The sequence below is a fragment of the Schistocerca cancellata genome, chromosome 4 (genome assembly GCF_023864275.1).
Source record: "Schistocerca cancellata isolate TAMUIC-IGC-003103 chromosome 4, iqSchCanc2.1, whole genome shotgun sequence".
NCBI lineage: Eukaryota > Metazoa > Arthropoda > Insecta > Orthoptera > Acrididae > Schistocerca > Schistocerca cancellata.
Window position 1 is genome coordinate 175,088,649 of NC_064629.1, and position 22,477 is coordinate 175,111,125.

Below are 22,477 nucleotides of genomic sequence, written 5' to 3' on the forward strand. Positions count from 1 at the left end.
TCTTACTTTTCTCCTACAGCTCCCTCTGTCCTTCCTTGTCCTTGGAGATTCAGGCTTGTTTTGTGCCTCCTCAGCATTGGGGCTCCCACACGCTGTAGTGTAGCACACGACACTGTCTCAACCATTGATCTTTCCATCTGTCACACTGGATTCCTCTTCTCTGCTCAGTGGGGAGTACATGATGATTTGTACGACAGAGATCTTATCTGATTGTCTCATCTTTCTTCTGCATCAGTCTCCTGGTAGGCCTTTACTAATGCAGATTGGGATGCCTTTTCCTTGGCTGCCATCCCAGTCACTCCATCACACAAAGGCATTGATGAGTCGATACAGATTTTGACTGACACCATCCTTTTGACAGCTGTTTCAGCAATTCTTTCTTCCTAGGTTTCTCCCTGACTGAAGACTACCTTTGTGGACCCTCGAAATTTCTGTGGTTATTAAAGACCAGCATTGTGGCCTCCAATGCACTGTCTGGAATGACTTCCTGTATGTTTTGTTTCCCACTGCTTGGAGCCTCATAATGCCCCAGTTAGTGAGTGGGAATTTGCCGGTGCCCTTGCTCTCTGCCCTGACGTGGCTCCTGGATCAGACTGGGTGTACAACCAAATACATCAACAGTTATAGATGGCTAGCCAACATCATATACTTGCCCATTTTAACAGTCTCTGGAGCGAGGTGAATCCTGTTCCCAGTGGTGAGAATGTGTCATTACTCCAGTTTTCAAATTGAGTAAACCGTCACTTCAAATGGACAGTTATCGTCTGAACAGTTTAATTAATGTCTTCTCTACAAGTGACTTGCACATATGGGGAGTCAGAGGCTGATTGGAGCTTTGAATCTATCTACATTTTGGCTTCAGCCCAAGCTGGTTTTCACCAAGGCCATTGTACTGCAGATAATTTAGGCCACCTGGAGTCTGCTATCCGAATGGTTTTTGCCTGGTGTCAACACCTTGTTACAGTCTTCTTCAGTCTTCATAAAGTTTATGACACCATATGGCGCTGCCACATCCCTGTCACCTTACATAAATTTGGCATTTGTGGCCCACTCTCAATTTTTATCTGGAACTTTCTTTCATGTTGAACTTTTCAGGCACAGATTGGTGCCTTCTGTAGCAGGTCCCTTCTACAGGAGAATGATGCTCCATAGGGTTTTGTTTCAAGCAAAATATCATTCTCTTTCTGCAATATTTAGTAAATCATCAGAAGTGCATATATCAACCAGAATAATCTCCGTGTATCCTGTCTGTTGTACAGTATGTGTAAGTATCAAGTAAAAGTTCCTTTATTATATACAATCACATAAGAAATAGAATATCAGTTTTCTATACAAGGTGAGTAATTAAAATCAGTAGTGCTCATACTAGTTGTGCTCCTAGTGCACATTTCAAATATACTCGTAAATTATAATTCTGAATTCAACACATTGCATACCTATAACTAAGTAAAACTTCTTTGTATTCACACAGTAATGTTGTTTACTTCATGTGTCAATCAACAAAAATCGTTTCATAAGCCTCAAGCATTTACGTAACTGACTAACATCACCTGATCTAAATCTTTTAGTAATGTTGTCTACTACTAAATGTAGTGATGCTGACTACATCTAAATTTGGTGATGTTACATGGTTACATAATCAATAAAAGCTCAAACTTCAAACATAAAACCAAAAGTAAACCTATCCGTCTCACGCTTCAAGCGGCTAAATCCACAACATCTTCTTTTTAACCAGTGGCACATTAAATTTTAGATAATTGCCATTTCACATATCCCTCATATGTCATAAAATAGTCTGTCATCATTTTTTGTACATTATTTGCAGGAATTTCCCCACGTGCAGGTTCACTTCTTGTTATACTTTAAAGTCTAGTTAAGGACAGAGTATCTTCGATGTTGTAGTCTTTGTTTTCAAGAAAGAAATTGTGCAAAACAACACATGCCTTAACAATGTCAAGAACAAAATCGGGTTTTAAACGGAAAATCCTCAGTTCCTGCCCCAGGCATTTTGGGATTTCTGTGTGTGGTTGGGCAATTGCCACATTCAGTCCCCTCCCTTTCGCCCCCTCCCCTCCTCCCAATCTAAGAGGGAGGCTGAGCGCACATTCACACCTTTAAAGCCCATATGAAAACAATATCTCCAGGACTTTCCTATCAAGGAGGCTTTACTGTTTCTTCTGACAGCCTTCCGAATAGCTCCTATCAGTTCCCGTAGCCTTGCTGAGCTTCTCCATGGGTGTAAGCCGCGAATGCTGCTCCACCTCCTCCGTCGGGGTTCTTGCCTGCTGTCACATTCCGCTGTACCGCGATTTCCACTGGGGATGCCAACCTTGGTGTGTGGTTTTGGTTACCAGCAACCATTATGCGTCGGAACAGCCTCCGGATCTACACTCTCCGGATGGGAGACCGGAAGGTCCTGTACCATCAAAATTGGCTCAGTGTGATTGGGCACCCACCTTCAACAGTGCCCCTGTCACTTGATGCCTCCTATCTGCTGGAGTTCCAGTCTCACTTTCCATCTGTGTCAGTGTCACCCGATGTGCCTTAGCATGGCATGGCCTCCAGCAGCTTCTCCAGCTGGTGGACACACCCCTCACTGGTTCGATGTCTCCTGCGTGGCCTCAATCCTAGACAGTCACCTTCACCACAGCCGGAAGTTGCCACTGATCCTGTCTCGGAATGCCCTTTGTTGGTCCTGTCATATCGTGCTCCCACAGAGGGGCATTGGGGCACTCTTCATGCAGGCCACTTTTGTCCATATCCCGAGGTCTCTTTCAACCGGGAGTTGCTCTCCCTTCATGCCATCGAGGCCTCCGTGGATGTGGGCAGGGTCTCCACATCAGAGCTGTCCAGTCCTGGCCCAAGGAATTAGTTTGCTCCGTCTCCAAAGAGGGAGGGCTCTAATGATCCATGTAAGATTCCACACCCACGATCTGGGTGTGCAGCTGTAAGGTGCATCTCAGAAGTCGAGATGTCAGCACCAGTAGAGGTCCCCAATCTCGGATGCGCATGCAGCCTCTCCGTAGTGCACTCTACGGACCAGCCAATGCTTATTAGTGCGGGCCCGGCCAGCCTCACTCTGTTAGATGTTTACTTCAACCGCTATGACCAGGACTAGTAGGGCAGCCACTTCATGGCAAGTGTTTTTTCTGTACCAGTGGCAATATTCTTGAAGTAATAAAGTGTTGTGTTTGTTATTATGTGTGTGTTCTAATAAAACGAAGGTAAGCAGGCTCTTTATCGTGTGGAATTTTATATGGAGTAAAGCTGGTTGTGATGTAAACTGTTTAGTAAATCTTCAAAGCAACCAATATAATGTGTCCAGTTTGAGTGGTCTTTGCTTCAGTAAGTTCTGCACAGACGGCCTACCTCCCTTTCACAGTAAGATTACAAAATGGTGAATAAACAGAAATAAGTATGTATTTTATATTATAATCATAAGTCAAATGCTTCCAGGTTTTCTATATAAATTGACTTCCTTTGTCTGAAAGAATAGCATCTGGAATACAGTGTGAAAATAGCCTTGCATAATGTTGATTTTAATTTTCCTACTAGTAGCTTTTTTCAGAGGATGAAGGTTAGTGAATTTAGAAAGTAAGTCTACAATGAAAAATATGTAACAGTACCCTCATTTTGCATTAGGCATTTGTCCAAGTAGACCAATACCAACTAGGTCCCTCCCTTTGCAAGTAACATCGACATGTTTCGTAACTTCGACTCTCTGGTACCGAGCGCCGCGGGTTTCAAATCAGACAGCATGGACCTCGATTACCACTTGAGGTCTCTCCAGCAGTCGTGCTGTAAGCTGTGGCTGCACGCACGCTCCTGGCCCTCGTATAATGTGAGGGCACCACGGTGGAGCATGTGGTCCCAGTGGCCAATAGCAACGTACTCTGTCAGGTATTAAGCACCTGCCTCTTGTTCAGCAGGCAGTCTGATATTGACATCTTGCCTACAGAGAGCGCGTTTACTTGGTTTCCGTGTATGAGTGGACGTTGTGGATTCATGAGGTTTCGCTTGTGATCCCGTTGCTATTTGCGTGTTGTTGTTTGTTAGGTCTTCCTCAGTCGTCCGCCGTTGTTCGTGTCAGTCCTTCCCCGTTCGTTTTGTTTGTTCGCGGGCTGCTCCCGTTTGGTCCCGCCGCACTTTCGTTCTCAGCAACCCTGCGACTGTTCTGGTCGCGGTTACAACATTTTGGCAATGCGGATGGGATGGTGGTAGTTGTTAGTTTGGAGGCGAAGTTGGTCTGTCTTCTGGAGCAACAGCAGCAGCAGCAGCAGCAGCAGCTCCTCCAGTTAGACACCGTACAACAGTTGCTGTTGTTGCTAACAGACAAAGTCGATGCCCGGGACGCATTACCGCAACAGCTTCCGAGTCCTTGGGTGTCCGATGCTTTCCCACGTCCGCCGTCGTTCCCACCATTTAATGATGCTAAAGAAGTCTGGGAAATACACTTACATCGACTGAAACAACATTTCACGGCTTTTCAAGTCACAGATGACTCCTTGCAGTGGTCGTTGTTTTTGTCTTGGGCCTCCCCAATTCTCTGCAAGTTGGCACCGTTGTCCGATCCTGTGGCTCTCTTTCCAGGAGATATACCTTTTGCTGACAAGCTATTATTCCCAACGCTACTGTGTAGTCACCTCTTGGCAGGAGTTGCCCCAGTACCATAAACAGCCTGGTCAATCATATCGTTCCTGGGTCACGGACTTGCAGGGTCTCAGCCGTCAATGTGATTTTACGTGCACCAATCAGCAGTGTGAGGCTTCGTATGCGGACTCCCTGATCCGGGATGTGGTGGTTCAGCTGGATCCCGATCCTGAGGTCCGCACTGCAGCGTTGAAACTCGATAACCCCTCCTTGGAAGAGATTCTCTGCATTCCAGACTCCTTTGAAATTGCTGAGGCGGCTAATGAGCGTCTTATGGCGCGGCCGCAAGTGGTGGCGTGTGATGTCGGTGCAGACATCAAAAGGGTTGGAGCACCGCCATCATAACCAGCTTTGCTCCCGTGCCCCCATGGGACTCCCATTGCTGCCTCCATCTCCTCTACCTCCTTTGGGTACAGATGTGGTCCTTGAGTCACCGCCACTGACCCCGGTTGCTGCCTCCCCGTGGGCCTGCCCTCCCTGCCCCAGGTGGATCGGTGGCTGCCTCCGCCGCCCTGGCCTCTGGGTTGGCCGTCATGGACACCTCGGATGTCCTTTCCTCCCAGCAACCGGTGGTTGACGAGCCTGGGTCCTCTCCCATCTGCCGACCGCCTCGGCACCGTGTGGGGCGTTTCCATCCCTACGCGCAAGTTTCAGGGGGGAGCGATCTGGTACCCAGCGCCGTGGGTTTCGAATCCGCACCAGACAACATGGACCTCGATTACCACTAGAGGTCTCTCCAGCCGTCGCGCCATAACCTGAGGCTGCACGCGCGCTCCTGGCCCGCGTATAATGTGAGGGCACCACGGTGGAGCTGCGTGTTTACTTGGTTTCCATGTACGAGTGGACATTGTGGGTTCGTGAGGTTTTGCTTGTGACCCTGTTGCTATTTGTGTGTTGTTGTTCGTTAGGTCTTGCTTGGTTGTCCGTCATTGTTCGTGTCCATCCTTCCTGTTCATTTTGTTTGTTTGCGGACCACTCCCGTTTGATCCCGACGCACTTTCGTTCTCGGCAACCCCGCATCTGGAACAGTCGCAGTTACGACAGACTCTCTGCCATCTATCGCAAGTAGTAAGATATTTTCTGATTCTGCTAGCAATATTGTGGTAGTAAACACTTCCTTGAATTTTCTGTATCCATTTCAATGAACTGCAGTGGCCAAAGCTTTAATGTGTGTACTTAATGAGTGGTCAGTGTACTGCTCAGGCCAATGAACTTTCCATCTGCCAATATCTGGACTGGGTCTGTAGAATAATACACTTTTGTAAACTTGATAATATAGCTGTAGTTTCCCATAAACTTTCTTCCCCAAGTAACTTTTAACTAACTTCTAGTGATCATCATGCTTTTTGTTTCTCCTGAATTGACTGCAAATTCTCCTGATATCTTTATGTTCTTTCACTTCCTTAATGTACATAGTTTTGAATTTATTTCTTTATTTCCATTACTGTGTTCATCACCCCCCCCCCCTCCACTTCCCCCACAGGTAACCTAAACAAAGCATCAACAATAACATTCACTTTTTGTTTAATATCTCATATTCTTTGGAATTCTGTTAGAAGTCCACTTGGGCCTAGCATTTAGTTGACAATATGTACAGCTGAAATTACTGACCTTGTGCCTGTAAAGAAGGCACAACGTCAGTTATTTCAGCTGTACATATTGTCAACTAAATGCTTCTAACAGAATTCCAAAGAATATGAGATTTTTCTAAAACAAACTTAAATCTTCACTCACGTGGCTAGGAAATGAGACTAGCGCAGGTATTCACTACAAGCAGTACATGTAAAAATGTGTAAGAATGTACGGAGCTTGTTTTTAGTGCACCTTCAGTATGCTGGCATAAGTAAACAAATGTCAGACCTAAATAGGATTCATAAAAACTTCAGTGTAGAACTAAACCTTCAATATTATATTTTAAGGTGTATTTTAAACACAACCTCACATGCTGTTAAAAAGTGCTTTAATTTCCACTGCTCGTTACATTCATTGAACATCTTATGGTGACAGGGGTTGAGAACCTTGTATTCGATGAACATAACCAGTTGTAGATATTAAAGTATTTCTTAAAAGCATACAAGGTGGTGTTTATATATAGACCTTAAAGTGCTAACAGCATTGTGACAGCACAGTGTAGGAGACATATGAAATAATTCAATATCATAAGTATTACATGAAGTAAAGGAAGTGTCTAAGGCTACACTGTAAAGCAGGTAAATATTTATGAATGCTAATGTTTTCAAATTCTCAATGCATGTTAGCGACAGACTTAATGAAGATGTAAATATATTGTGAAACTTCTATTTGTGTGCGTAGTTGGGTGAAAAATTGTCAGGCAGAGGCTTGAAATTTACTCTGCATATTCTCCATAATGCATATTTTTGTGTAATGAATACCTAGCCGTAGTGTAGAGTTTCTGCAGAAGTTAATATATGATGTTAACAGCTGGAAGTGTGGAAAGTAAACAGAATCTTAAAATTTAAATTTCACATGTTCTGTTTTTGCATTTTGTCCTTTCTTCATATTCCGCTGTTATTGTTCAACTTAATCTTGCCATGTATGAATTGCTTTATTTAAAGTTAAGTGATAATCAATTTACAGAGAACCAATGATTAATTTTATGGAAAATTTCATTTGTGCTTTTTTCTGTCAATGTTTCTCGATTAAACTTAAATGTAATACTTATATTGTCAGCAGTCAAATTTACTTCTGCTTTTTCAGTATAATAACGATAGAAATGGTATCTTAATGTGCAGTTGATAATTTTGATTTGTTTCATTTGCAGAATTTTGGGGAAGGAAGGCATATTTGATCAGTTCAGGAGGATACAGTATTATGAAAAACCATATCAAGTAAGTTTTTATACCAGTATTTTTTATTACACTTCACTAGTAAAGGCCACAATACTAAGTATACCTTGTTTGTAACTGCTGAGCATGTCTTAAGTGTCAGCTATTGTAAATACAGTAGAATGCAAAATATACATATGACCAGTAAGTCGTAAATCATTTGAGTAGTACTTTGTTTGTTATATTTAACACATGTTCTTAACTATATTAATTCTGTTACCCTTGTAAGACATATTTGTGTTTACTGATAATATGTTGTGCACATATTTTAGTAGTAGCCTATGCCATATTTTACGTGGAGTGGGTGCATAAGGAAAGAAAATTAAACCCTTATGTCCAGTAGAGTTGATTACAAATGCAACAGAACTTTTGAGTGAACAAATGAGGCAAGGGAAGTTGGTACAACCTTTTACATGGTTTATCCCAGCTTGTACCTTAAGTGTTTCTTTTAGAAAACTTAAATCAGTATTAGTATTTAGGGAAATTTTTCCAACCGTGGCCACATTAGGGCGTTGCAATTAATCAAGGATGTGAATTGAAAACCTGCGCCCGGTTGGAACTCGAACCTGGGTGCTTTGCTTCTCTTTGCCTCAACTGCGTCGGCTTGAATCCTCATTCTTCACAAAACAATTCACAATGCATGTGCTAAGTATGCGTGTATATGGACAGCCAAAAAAATCGTAATCCTGCTTCCCAATCACAACATATTCCTGCTTCTACCAGGCAAATGAGGATTTTGGCAGGGAAAACAAAATGTAGCTGCTCCTTAAGCTGCATGCACAATGAGTTTGAAACATCTTTCTAACAAGTGTCCAGCTATACTATGTGGCTGATGTTTGCAATGTGGTACAAATCAAAGAAAAGAAGGTTTCTAGCCAGCAGCCACATATCGTGGTTGCACAGCACTAACTTATATTTATATCATGACCTGTGATTTCATCTACAGGTACTGTCACTGCTTCGTAAACAGTGTGATAATGCGGTGGATGAGGCAGCAAATTGAGGATTTTCAACGTTGTGTAAATCAAAGGATTGCTTATGGAATGTAAGAATCAGACTACAAAAATGACAACACTAGACACAACTCACTGCAGAAAATTGCTGCTGCTTTTTTAACACCAGTAGCAACTGCATACAGAGAAGTATCACTCAGCAATGTAGTAGAAGATAGATTGCTACTTATCATAAAGATGAGAATTTAAGTTACAGACTGACACAGTTAAGACACTTACTTAAAGATTTTTGATGCAGCCTTCATCAGCAAAGGAGAAACACACAAAATTCATACACACAAGTGAGCACACCTCATACACACATGACCATCAACTCTGGAAGCTTGGGCTGGAATGCAACTATCACGTGGGATGCAAGCAGCAATCTGGAGGGGGTGGGGAATGGATAGTAGTGTACGGGTGGCGGGAGAGATGATCACTGTCTGGTGGAGTGTGCAGGGACTATAATGTCAAGAGGCGCAGTGTCAGGAGCTTATGGGGCAGGGAGGTGGGATAAAAAGCAGTGGAAAAGGAGAGGAGCAGGGAAAGATGAGCAGCTGCGCTTGCAGAGGGCAGCAAACAAAAAGGGTGGGAGATGAGAATTGGAGAAGATGATCGGACAGACGGGGTGGAAACTGTTGGGTGGAGGGTGTGGGGACAGTATGTTACCATAGGTTGAGTCTGGGATAATCAACCTACGGTAACGTACTGTCTCTACACACTCCACCCAACAGTTTCCACCCCCTGTGTCCTATCATTTCCTCCCATTTTCATCTCCCATCCTCTTTGTTTGCTGCCCTCTGCCAACACACCTGCCAATCTTTCTTCATTCATCTCCTTTTCCACTCCTTTTTTCCCCACCTCTATGTTCCACAACCTCCTGCCTCTTGGCATTCTAGTTTCTGCACACTCCACTAGACAGCGTTCTTCACTCGCCCCATGTATACATTACTATCCCTTTCCCTTCCCCTTCCGTTACCCTCCAGGCTGCAACTTGCATCTCATGTGTTAGTTGCGTTCTGGCTTGAGCTTCTGAAGTTAGCTGTCATGTGTGCATGAGGTGTGCTTGCTTGTGTGTATGAATCACTTGTGTTTCTTTCTTGCTGATGAAGGCTGTGATTGAAAGCTTTATGTAAGTGAAACTTCCTGGCAGATTAAAACTGTGTGCCGGACTGAGACTCGAACTCGGGACCTTTGCCTTTCGCAGGCAAGTGCTCTACCAACTGAGCTACCCAGGCACGACTCACACCCCACCCTCACAGCTTTACTTTTGCCAGTACCTCGTCTTCTACCTTCCAAACTTTACAGAAGCTCTCCTGCGAACCTTGCAGAACTAGCACTCCTGAAAGAAAGGATATTGCGGAGACATGGCTTAGCCACAGCCTAGGGGATGTTTCCAGAATGTAAGTGTCTTTTAATTGTGCCTGTCTGCAACTTAACATGTTCTATTTACAATAAGAAGCACTATCTTTTAGTGCATTGCTGATATTCCTACCTGGAGTTTCCTTTATTTGAAAAATGTCACTTGCTTTTGTACAGTACCAAAGGGAGAAGTGAAAGATGGAAGACAGTGAGAGAGATTGGACAGGGTGCAGACAATGCACGACTCAGTATGAGCTGACATGGGTTGAATATAAGTTCTTGGGATTTCTTGATGTTCATGAACCCAAAGAAACAACATACACTGTGGACAGAGAGGTACACAGTATTTTATACTGTACTGCAACATTAATATATAATGTCATTTTATTTTATCATTTTACATTTTCATGTGGGCTTAAAAAGTAATTTGCAAATTCATCATGGGTTTATTTATTAGAGTTAGAAGCTCTCCATTGTATGTTCTGTGGTGCGATAATAACAGATGCAGTGTCATCTTGTTTCTTGTGTTCCTTGATTCATCTCTTCTGTCTGCAAATTATAAGAATCGAACCTTCCTTGTGGGGTATGTTGGTTTCTTGCATCTGCAATTCACCTTAAAAAATTATGGAGACACACGCTGTACAGGTGACACTTTATGACTTCTTGGATTGCAGCAACATTGATTCAGCAGAGACAAAAACTGTAGGTATAATATCGTATGTGTTTCATACAACCTTTGTTGCCTTAGAAAATTGGTAACTAAAATTTCTTTCATTTCAGCCTTGAACATGCCTTCCTGCGTATGGATTCATAATGTGTTCCTATAATGGAGAAGTGTAGTCTGCTAGCAAAACATAGGGCAATGCCACTCCCCTCCTCCCCCCCTCCCCACCCCATCCCCTCTCCCCTAAGGTGAATCTCCATGTTGTTACACATTTTTTATAAGTTAGTGTACTTATGGACACATTCTCGAATAAACTTCTGCCCGTAATTCATCCGTGACAACCAGTACATACATTCAAAGAGTTGTAACAGGCATTGTGACACTCCACAGCACAATGCTAAATGACCCTTTGTAACTGTAAATGTAACTTCTACTAACAATAAGACACTCTAGGACTATGTTTCCCATCAATTGCTTCCATGTATTGGGGGAAATAAAGTACCAATGCAAACATGTGCCATTTCTGCCAGTCATTTTTAGTCACCAGAAGCTGAAATAAAAACATTTGATTTCAGAATTTGGAAGAACTGAAGATAGGAGGAAATGAAGTAGAGGGCATTGCTGGCCTGGTTACTGCATTGTTCCCTCCTCAGAAAGACGAATATATGGATATAAAGCAAGGAAGCAAGATAGCTCAAAGACAATTCTCAGCTTCCAAGACAGGTGTTGCAGAAGCAGGAGAACAGAGAAGCAAATGAGTGGAGTGCATATGCATAATATGTGTTATGAAAGTTGAGAGAACTGGCAGCATTGTAGAGGGACAATAACGGTGTTACATCTGGCAGAGATTTGATCCACGTGTTTTTTCAATAAACTTGATACAAATATATTCAACTTCAGTTTATTTGATATGTCTACATTCGTACCCTGTAAGCCATTGTATGGTATATGGCAGTGGGGACCTTGTACCCCTATGAGTCTTTTCCTTTCGTGTTCCACTAATAAGTGAAGTGAGAGGAAATCGGCTGTCTATATGCCTCCATATAAGCCCTAATTTCTCTTGTCTTCATGGCCATCATGTGAAATCTACTTTGGCTGAGGTAGATGCATTCCACAGTTATAAGCAAATTACTGTCCTCTACATTTTCTCAACAATATTTCATGAAAAGAAAATCACCTTGCCTCCAGGGATTCCCATTTGACTTCAGGATGCGTCTCCATAACACTTCTGTGGTGTTCAAATCTACTGGTAACGAATCTAGCAGTACTGCTCCTGAATTGCCTCAATGTCTTCCTTTATTCTGACCTAGTTGGGATACCAAACAGTTGAACTGTATTCAAGAATGGGTCACATAGGTGTTCTATATGCAGTCTCCTTTATAGATAAGCTACACTTTTCTAAAAATTCTTCCAATAAAGAGTCGACTGTTCATCTTCCATACTACTGTCCTTAAGTACTCATTCCATTTCATGTCACTGTACCTCATTACGCCTAGATATTTAATAAACATTACTGTGTCAAGCAGCACACAACTAATACTGCATTTGAACATTTTAGGAGTGTTTTTCCTACTCGTCTTCATGGAATTACATGTTTTTACATTTAGAGCAAGCTGCCATTTATAACAACAATTAGAAATTTTCCCACCAGGGCACTCACCAGTCTTTGGTGAATATATACATGGCTACCATGGGCCCCCACCTTTGCAGCAGTGCGCCCTCTTTCTGTACTCCAAACTTACACTTACTGTTTCTTATCTCCTCTGACTATCCATCAGATGGTCCTTTTGGTGTAGAACATGCTTGGTCTTGGTTCACAATTTTTGTCATGATTTTAGTTACACTCCCAGTAGTATCTTCACCTTCCATTAATGATTATATGGCCCCCATTCTTGGGCTGGCCCAAGACGGCGAGGGTGCCATTGGCCGTGATGGATGCTGTGCATACTACATAAGGGGTACTTCAATTAATCATCCATAATAAGCTAGCACATTGATCCGAAAATCAGGCCTGCAAAATAGTGATGTATGTGGTCGCAAAGGGGGGGGGGGGGGGGTGAGGGGAGTGGGTAGGCCAGGTGGCAAAATATTTTGGGGCTGTTGCGATGCAGCCAACGGACCATTCTTTTGATGTTGCTGTTGATACCCAGCTAGTTCATGTCATCGAGCTAAAGCCTTCATATCGTACATCCCAACATCCATTGGCACAATTCTGCTGAAATGACCACTCAGTGCACGTCAGTCTGTGTCCAGAAGAATGAAATCATCTACAACCAAGAGTCTGTGATAAATATGTTTCCAGGAATTGATTTCAGTCGCCAGTCAGTGGGTCACGTAGTGGAGGACTACTGCAAGGTGGGGTCCCAGCATGTGGCAGTGGAGACATGAGCAGCTGTAATGAGGAAACTGTCCAACATATGTAGCCACTCGGCATTGGTGTGGAAGCAGAGAACCTCCTGCTGTGGAAATCAGGGTCCAGGCAAGTGGGTAGATGTGTCAACACACATGCATTGCAATGCTGTGCCACGGGCTTATACTGGATGGTATGATGGTGTGCACTCGGTAACAATGCCCAGCACTGGAGGCATGGGGCCATCTGCTCTGGGGGACTGGAACACAGCCCAAATAATGCCGCCAATGGATTTTGATTCATAAGTAGAAAGAACTTTGTCCCAAAAAGCTAGACATGAAAGTTTTTGATGGCAAACAGTATCACCAGTGCATCCTTTTCGATCTGGAAATAGTTTTGCTGTGTAGGGGTCAATGTCTGGGATACGTGTGCTATATGCTGTTCAGTGCCATCCCCACGTGTGCCAAGACTGCCCTGATGCCATTGGTAGATGCATTGCCTGCTGTGACCAAATGGTGACTGGAAGAGAATGGCATGAGGCAAGGAGGGGATTTCAGCATGGTTTCAGTTGGATGAAAGCCTGGTCATAGACAGGCGCCCAGTTGTAATGCACACACTTTTTACTCAACTGACTGTGGTGATTGCAAATTGTGGGCCATGTGTGGTAAGAACTTGGAATAATAGTAGATTTTGCCCAAAAACAAGTTTGGTGAGGTGTTCATTCTGTGTAGCCTTGCGTATTTGTTTCTCAAATATCTTCCTAAGAATGTTCAAAAGACAAATTGGTTTGTAGGATTTGGTTACCATCAGATCCATGTCTTGCACTGTACTAATTGTCATCAATTCAGCATTCTTCCATGGTGCAGGAACCCTCCCTTGTAAGACACACCCACTGTACAGTTCGCGCAAGAGAGTGGGGTGGCCAGGGTGTTTGACCGTTCCTTCCAATCCACCAATCTGGACATTACTCCCCTGTCCAGACATTACACCCCTTGACTTTTTTTGGGGGGGCTATATCAAGGACAGAGTCTTTGTCACACCAGTTGCTGATGTTGATGAATTGAAGGCTAGGACACAAGCTGCTGTGGGTATGTGACAGAACACACATTACGAAACACATAGCGGGAACTGGAATACCGCCTTGACATTCTCTGAGCACCCACGTAACGTAAGTGGTCTTAAAAAAACTAGTAATACCAACCTATTTAACGGCATCAAATGTAACTTCTTATGTGAAACAGTTATTCTGTTATAAATTTTTATAATCTGGGAAAGACTTTGTTGTGTTACTTTGGCAGAGGTCCCTTATGGCCTGGAGATTTTTTCTTTTTCAGACTTAAACTTATTTGGCTAATTTCTTCTTGTGCAAAGGGATACATGAGTTTATTATTTTTTTGTAGCTTATTCTGACTTCTTTCTCGCCTTCTTCTCTGTCGTCAGGAAGTAGTGTGTCCATTACTAGGGCAGCTGACTATCCACAACTTTCTGTTACTGTCCCATTATTCCTTTTGAGTATGGATAACAGTGTTGGTGTTTGTATTTCTTGCAGAGTATTTTATATGGTATAGCCCAGGGATCAGTTTCTAAGTTAGCCTGGATAAATTGCTTCCATCGTTCCATTTTTGTTATTCATAACTCTTCCTTAAAATGTTATTTAACAGATATGGATCTACGCAGCCTTTGAACTCTTTCTTCTCGGATCATGCTGCTTTGGTGTAGCTTCCTGGCTTTTCTTGTTTCGTGTGTTACTTTCCACAGTGCCGCAGTCCAGATGGAAGGTACTCCTTTTGAGTGACCTCTTCTGACAGGTATTGATGCCTCCATTTCTCTATGTATAGCCACTGTCAGTTCTTTTGCTCTAATGTGACCCAGCATTTGGCATCCCAGATGATGAAACACTCTTCTTAGTTCTTCCCAGTCAGCATCCTTGGTGTTGTATGTGGACCATAGGTGTACATTTTCTGTGACGTCTTGGATTTCCATTCCAGTGATGATATAGTGTATGATATTGGGATCACTCAATGCCATTCCACTGTCAACCTTCCAGCCTTTCACACAGTGTGCTGCTGCTGCTGTATTTGCTAAAGTGACATCAATATTTGACATTGCTCCGACCATCCCTTTGTAGATTGGTGGATTATGAGGTGCATTCAGTATCTGTATGTTGAGTTCCATAATGGCTTTTCATAGTTTTCATCCATGAACATCAATCAGGCATCTATGTGACCTTACTGACTTCATGTTTACATCAATGGAGTACACAAGGCGTAGTTCATCTTGGGTGACTAATATCCTGTCTTCTTAATAGATACTTGTCACTAAATTGAAAATACATGGAAAGCAGACTGCAGCTCACCCTTCTGGTTAACATTTCCACACAGATTACGTGTTCTGAACAGTATTGTGATATTTTTGTCACTGTTTGGCCTTGGGATGTTGTTGGCATACTGGGGGCTTTTCATGTCTTCATATACAGTTCATGGAGGCACAGTACATGTAACTGCAACTCTTTTGCCACTCTTCTAGCCTCAAGTAATATGCTGACACTTTTTGTGGCTTCAAGCTGTCCTATTTTTATCTCCATTAAGAATTATGAGTATATATTTGACAATTGTGCCCTACTTGCATGTAATCCTATGCTATATGACTGTGTATAATCACAAAGTGCTTGTACAGTGTACCTAAGAACGACGATTAATTGCTTTTGGCAGGAACTTCTTTCAGTAACTTCTCCAGTTTTTTTCACCTCTGTTGGCAAATTATTCACTTTAAGGTGGATTCTGTCTACGAAATCAGGTACAGGAAAAGTAATTCACTCCCCTTCTGGATGGATATTCCTTACCATACATCTGAACACTGTAGTAAGCACCATTAGCTCTTCCAGCCTAGAGTCAGTCGTAAAACATTCTCCACACTTTCATAAATCTGTTGCGGGTCTTTTCCAGTCTGTGTTTTATTGTTTACTTCTCTGTAGTAGGTGTTTGTTTCCTGTACAAACTTTTTCAGAGTCTCATACTGTTTTTTTTTTTTTTTTTAAACCCTAGGCAGCACAGTATTTTCCTCAAGTTGTGCGCTATCACATGCTACATACAACTGCCCAGTTTGTGTCATTAAATCCTGACCACCTATATCATGTGTCATTCCTACATCTGCCTGTGATCTTGCCTCTCTGTTATACCACATAATTCCGAATTTTTGCCAAGAAATACTTCCTTGCTTTTTCATAGGTGCATGGTGCTCTACTTCGGTCTGTGCCCCACCACCCACACACAGGGTGGGGTGGAGGTCGAGTGTGGCATTATCGGCTGCCCCCCTCAGAGAGAAATAAATTGGAATTATAACTTTTTTGATTCATTGTGTAGAGTTTTCAAGATATTTAATTGTCTTCAGTTAAAATGAACATGTATATGTGCCTGACATTGAAATAATGATACCTTCAGTGCAGATGCACACTACGTCCGAACTCTTACAGAAGTCAGGTGAAGCTGTGAGCAGTGAGGATAATGGACAGTGGATACTGCATAGGTGGTGTGTTACTAGTTGAGAATTTAGGTTTGATGGAAAGTGTGCTTGGATAGCCTAGGCGGTTAAGGCAATCACTTGTGTAAAGCGGTTCGAGTCCAGATGCATCACAATTTTTCGCTTGTTGCCATAGAATTTCTTTCAGTGCCCGATTGCAGCTTAGGTTTTGAGTTTCTCTTATGTCAGGAGCAGTATTGGCTTGTGTATCCACGTGTCAATGTGGGCCGCGCACTTGCTGTGTGAGCCCTCTAATGGCCATATAGATCCATTTCATGTGGCAGGCATTAAAGTTCCACAGGGCCCAATACCAACCAGTACAATACACCAATATCAGTACACTGCTTTATTGTGATAGTGGAGATGGTGGCAACAAGCTTATTAGGAAAAGTATTAGACATTTCAGTGGCTAATATATTGTTTAGACATGTGTTTGCAAACCTGACAAGCATTGTGTGAGAAACACACATTTACTCAGAGATTTTTCTTCCACTTCATCATACAACCATTACAGCCATCTGTTTGCACAAAATGATAGGGTTGGGAGTGGCATTTTAGTTCCTAAAGATCAAGTTCTTGAACACTGACTAGTTGGTATGATGAATAAGCAGAAATTGGCCGTAATATTCTCTGATACCTACAAAATAAAGATGGATAAAATGGGTTTTGTATAGATACAACTGTTGTTAAAATTACATTTAGAGCCTCTTATGAAGCTAATTCTGTTAACAGTGCAACAAGGTTGTATTGCAAAGTTTTCTTATCCTGTGTTCATTACATAATGAAACCAGACATTTATTTTAAAATTTAAGGTAAATATGATCCTCCAAGAATGTGGATGCAAATTAACATTTTGATATTTTCTTGTTCATCTTAGTTTTTTAACTTAATACAAGTGTTCACATAAAGTAGGTAAATGATAATTAGTGTAGGCTGTAAATGTAACCTCATTTAGTCATCATTCCCCATCCTCAATTATCATGCATTATCAATTCTTTTCTCAGCCACAGCAATAGATACTAATTTCACCCTTCTTAAATTTTCAGGTGAGAAGAAGAGTTAACTATGAAAGGTGTAAGGCAATTTATAATGAAGATATGAGTCGCAAGATACAATTCGTTATGAGAAAAAATCGTACAGAACCCTTTCCGGGATGTTATTAATGTAGGCCTTGCAATATCTTGTTTTCAGTAGTGTCAGCTGCTTTGTTGGTAATGTTTCTCATAAAGTTGGTTTATTTCTTTAGCAGTTGTTAAAGAAATGTTTGCCAGGAAACTGTAGAAAGAAAATCTGTAAGTTTTGTGAATGAAATAATTTATTACTCAGTTTCATTGGTTTCTTATATGGGTAAATTACATTAATAAGTCGACTGTTGTAACAAAGTTGCTAGTCTTACATTTTTCAAATGCTGTTTGGTTACTGAAAACTAAACTAGTAACAAAAAAAAAATCAGAATCATTGGAAAAGAGTGTGTGTTCAAGAGATGGAAATCAGTGGAGCATGTGTCAATATTGCAGTCATCTGCAAAGACTGCTAGTGGTTTTTTTTCCCCCAAGCCTGTCTGTAATTAAAGATGTTTTGTAAAATGAATCTAGTGTATCTTACCCATTTTTCTGTACGTCTGTGAGATAATATTAAAAATTTGTTACAAAGAATGATTCAATAATAAGTATTTGGCAAATTACACATGTCTTGTGTGAACTACCCCGGGGGCTTACAAAAACTATTGAATGGTAAAAAGCTGATATTTTAACATTTCAGAGATACCCTTTATAGACTTCGTGTTATGTAAACAAACATTATCACAAAACCTCGCATCTGACTAGCATTACCAACGGGGGGGCCTCGTAGGCCCACTGACTCAGTTTTTCTATGTTGTATCCACACCCTTTGATATATGAACTTGAAAGCAAAGGTAATTGTTCGTTATTGAATGTACTATTGAGTCATTACAGAATTTCGGAATAAAAATGTAATTAAAATTCATTTACTTGATTTTATTCTCTGTGGGCCTTAGAAGCCCACCCGTTGGTAATAGCAAGGAAAGATTTACGAGGTTGAGTCTCTCGTTTCAAATTCTTACCATGAAACGAATTTTGGCATTGTTGCCTTCAGACATATTATTATGAAGCGGACCATTGTTATTTTCAGTGTTTCTGCTGCTGTTGAACCAGCAACATGAGTAGACATCGTTTACGTGATAGTTCCATTGAAAGAGTGCTAGAAGAAGTTTTGAACGAATCAGATTTAGAGGAAAGTGAAGTGGATGATGATGTGGAAGAAATTAGAACTGATTCATCGTCTGAGAATGAAGATGAGGTTGAAGCCAATCCACCAGATGATAATGATACGGAATGTGATAAATTCATTGCAAAAAGTGGACGAGAGTATATTACGAAGCCATCTCGACAATATCGGCGTTCTGTACAAAATATAGTGCGAGAAAGAATGGGGCTAGGACAACAAGGAAGAATTGCGTCTCCGAAAGAGGCTATAGAGCTCTTTTTTACACCTCAAATTATGAATCTAATAAAACTACACTCAAATGAAGAGGCTTCTCGACTAGGTATTCAGCACACAGATGAAGATGAGTTATTTTGTTATATAGGACTCTTGCTAATCATGGGTTCAAATCATGACAATAAGATACCTGTCCAAGATTTATGGTCTTTGCTTCAGGGCCGACAAGTGTACTATGGATCAATGAGTCGGACCCGATTTTTCGAATTGACTAAAATATTGAGGTTTGATGATAAGAACACAAGAGAAATTCGTCGCCAGACTGACAAGTTTGCTCCAATGAGGGAAATTTTTGAAAGCTTCAATTCTTCACTTCCATTGTATTTCATTCCTGGTCTACATACAACAGTGGATGAGATGTTGTCTTTGTTCCGTGGTCGCTGTCCATTCAAGGTGTTTCTAAAAGAAAAACCTGGAAAATACGGCATTCTAATTCGAATGCTGTCTGATTCTGAGACTAGATATGTGATCAGCATGGACATCTATACAGGCAAGTCAGGAAATACACAGCATTCAAATGGACCAATGGAAATTGTAAAGAGACTAATAAAACCTATTGAAAAATCAGGCTGTAATGTTACCACAGATCGGTACTATACTTCAGTGGAGCTTGCTGAGACTCTATGGAATGATTTTCACCTCACACTTGTTGGCACCCTACAGTCTAACAGACGACACGTACCTGAAGAGCTGAAGACTACAACTGGCCGCAGTTTACACTCTTCCATCTTTGCTTATACTGACCCTCAGACACAGAGGCCACCAGTTACTCTTGCATCAACGCTAGTCCGCGAGAAGCCAAAACGACTGCTGTTGATGCTTTCAACTTATCACTCAGAAGGGGTGTTGAATGAAGACTCAAAAAAGACTAACATAAATCTTTTTTATAATTCTACAAAGGGAGGCGTGGACACCATAGACCAGATGGCAAGACACTACAGCACAAAGAGAGGAACAAGAAGATGGCCTTTGTCCCTCTTCTACACACTCATTGACATAGCAGCAATAAATGCATATTCACTCTTCCTCCTCAACTTTCCGAATTGGAAAAAGAATTTGCTAAACCGCAGAAGAGTTTTTATCACTAACTTAGGTCTCGAACTAATAAGATCTCAAGTAGATAAACGGGCACAAAATTTGTATGGACTTCAGAAGCCAGTAATAATGGCAATGGAAAGCATCACACAACGGAAGCTCAGCTGCTCTGTAGAACCATCATCCTCAACAGCAGAACCAGGAACACGTGGACGGTGCCACCTATGCTGCCAAGAAGCTGCAGCTAAAAAATCAAGTACAACAAGCTGGGAAAGTCAACTGTTACCTGCTCTCAGTGCCACAAACACGTCTGTGGGAAACACTGCAGGAAGACAGTGTTGTGTGAAAAATGCGTTGCAGAATGAGACAGTAAATTTTGTTTGCTTCATGTAGTGTATCGAATTAAAAAAGTCGTTTTTATAAGAAAACACTATTTTGAAACATTATTCCAAAAAATTTATAAACTGAATCTCGTGATTTGTTCATTTTATTCCTATTATAATAACATCTTTTATTATCCAGTATACAAAAACAATGTCTAAGCATTTTGAATTGTTATTAGAGGTATCAGAAGTAAATAAACTTGATTTATGATAAAATAAATTGTGGTATTCTTTATGGCCCTTTGAGGCCCCCCGTTGGTATTACGTGTAACAAAAAATACGTTGGTAATGCTAGGGTTAATGTTCGTGTTATAATTCTCCCTTTATATTTCAGAGAGAAAATTTTAATAGATGAGGGGTGTCAGACAGATCAAAGTCAGAAAGTGAGAGATCCACACTGTAAGGTGGATGAGAAAGAACAGTCCAATGAAGTTTTGTGAGCTGCTTTGGGTGTTCAGACTTGTGAGGCCTTGCACTGTCACGGCAAAGGAGAAGTTCATTTGTGTTTTTGTGGCAACAAACACGCTGCAGTTATTTCTTCAATTTCCTGAGGACAGCCGTATACACTTAAAGAGTTGATCATTGAACCGTGAGGGAAGACATCAGACAGAATAATCCCTTCAGAAGATCATCGCTATGACTTTACCAGCTGAGAATATGGCTACGAACATTGTCTTCAGAGGAGTGGTGGTGTGGTGCCATTCCATGAATTGCCATTTTGTTTCTGGTCGGAAGTGATTAACCTGTGTTTCATCGCCTGTGACAATGTTTGACAAAAAATTGTCACAATCAGCCATGTAATGTGCAAGCAATTCTGCACAGATGGTCCTTCATTGCTGTTATGGTCTTCTGTTAGGCGGTGAGCAATCCAGCGGGCAGACACCTTTCAGTACCCCAACTGGTGAATGAAAGTGTAAGCACTACCAACAGGGATGTCCAGTTTAGCAGTGAAGTGTTTGATTTTGATCCATCAATCAACTCGAATGAGAGTGTCTGCACGTTCCAGCATTGCAGGGGTTGCAACTGTGCGCTATTAACCGGCACACGGGAGAACGGACAGGTTTGTGCGACCTCGGTGTGGTGATGCTAGATACCTGTCAAACTTCAGTATCGGTTTCAGAGTGGCAACTGGCCGGGTACTCACTGAATTGTCTGAAGAGATGGAAGTCGCTTGGTACAAGATCTGGGCTGTATGAAGGGTATTCCAATACAACCCATCAGAAACGCTGAACCAAATCATATGTAACTGAAACCATATGAATTTAAGCAGTGTCGTGCAACATTGTGACACCTTTCAGAAGCAATTGTAGTCATTTCCCAGGTCTTCTTCTGCAACCATCCCAGTGCAGCACAATAACTGGCAGCATTCCTGGCCTTTCTAAGGGCGGGGGAATCAACCTGCTGCACATCCTGAATGAACGAAAAACTGTGGCCATAGCTTTCCTCACAGATCCCACTGTTTTGAACTTCTTATAGGGGGAGGGGGAGAAAAGCAGTTTTTCCGTGACGTTGATGCTTCCTTCGTATCTGGTGTCAGATGATGCTTCAATGTCTCATTGTCAGTGATGATATAGTACAGAAATGGAACACCCTCTACCTGATACACTATTAAGTTCTGTAGAGAGAATTCTTTTCAGTTGACCTTATTATCATCTAAGAATTGTTGTGATATACAGTGGGAACTCACTTTCTAGTTGACCAATGTGTTGTGCAAGGTATTTGCTGCATTTCCAGTGGAGATGTTGAGCTTGTGTGCAATCTGCCTAACAGGAATGTGACTATTGACTCAGAACGACCCTTCGACACAGCACACAGTATCGTTGGAGGTAGAAGTGCTTAGCCACCCTAACCTTTGCTGATCGTGCCCACCTGTCTGCCTTTAACAAATTGCTGAAATCAAAGCACCTGTTTTCATGACATTGCACACCCACTGAATTGCAGTTGGAATAGCTCTCTCTAAATGCAAAAACTTTTATTACACTTTGCATTTCAGAAAATGCTGCATCTATGGCATTCAGAAAGCCACACACGCTTCCCAGGTCATGTCTGAGGGAGCTCAGTCTCTATTGAGTGGGTATGGATTTGACGATCGTATGTTTCCTGAGCTGGGGCGTTGTTTGTGCCACCAGTCCTCTGTCACTGTAAGCTCTGGACGT

General features: G+C 41.8%; 1 protein-coding gene across 1 annotated transcript in view; it reads left to right on the top strand.

Annotated features, from left to right (window-relative positions):
- The window catches only part of LOC126185033 (28S ribosomal protein S21, mitochondrial), a 57,783-nt gene extending 39,745 nt beyond the window's left edge, over window positions 1-18,038 (top strand). Inside the window, exons 2-3 of the mRNA XM_049927773.1 lie at window positions 7,433-7,499; window positions 17,430-18,038. Coding sequence (XP_049783730.1) covers window positions 7,433-7,499; window positions 17,430-17,546 — 184 coding nt within the window. The 3' untranslated portion in view covers window positions 17,547-18,038. The remainder of the gene's footprint in view (window positions 1-7,432; window positions 7,500-17,429) is intronic.
- Window positions 18,039-22,477: the final 4,439 nt, after the last annotated feature.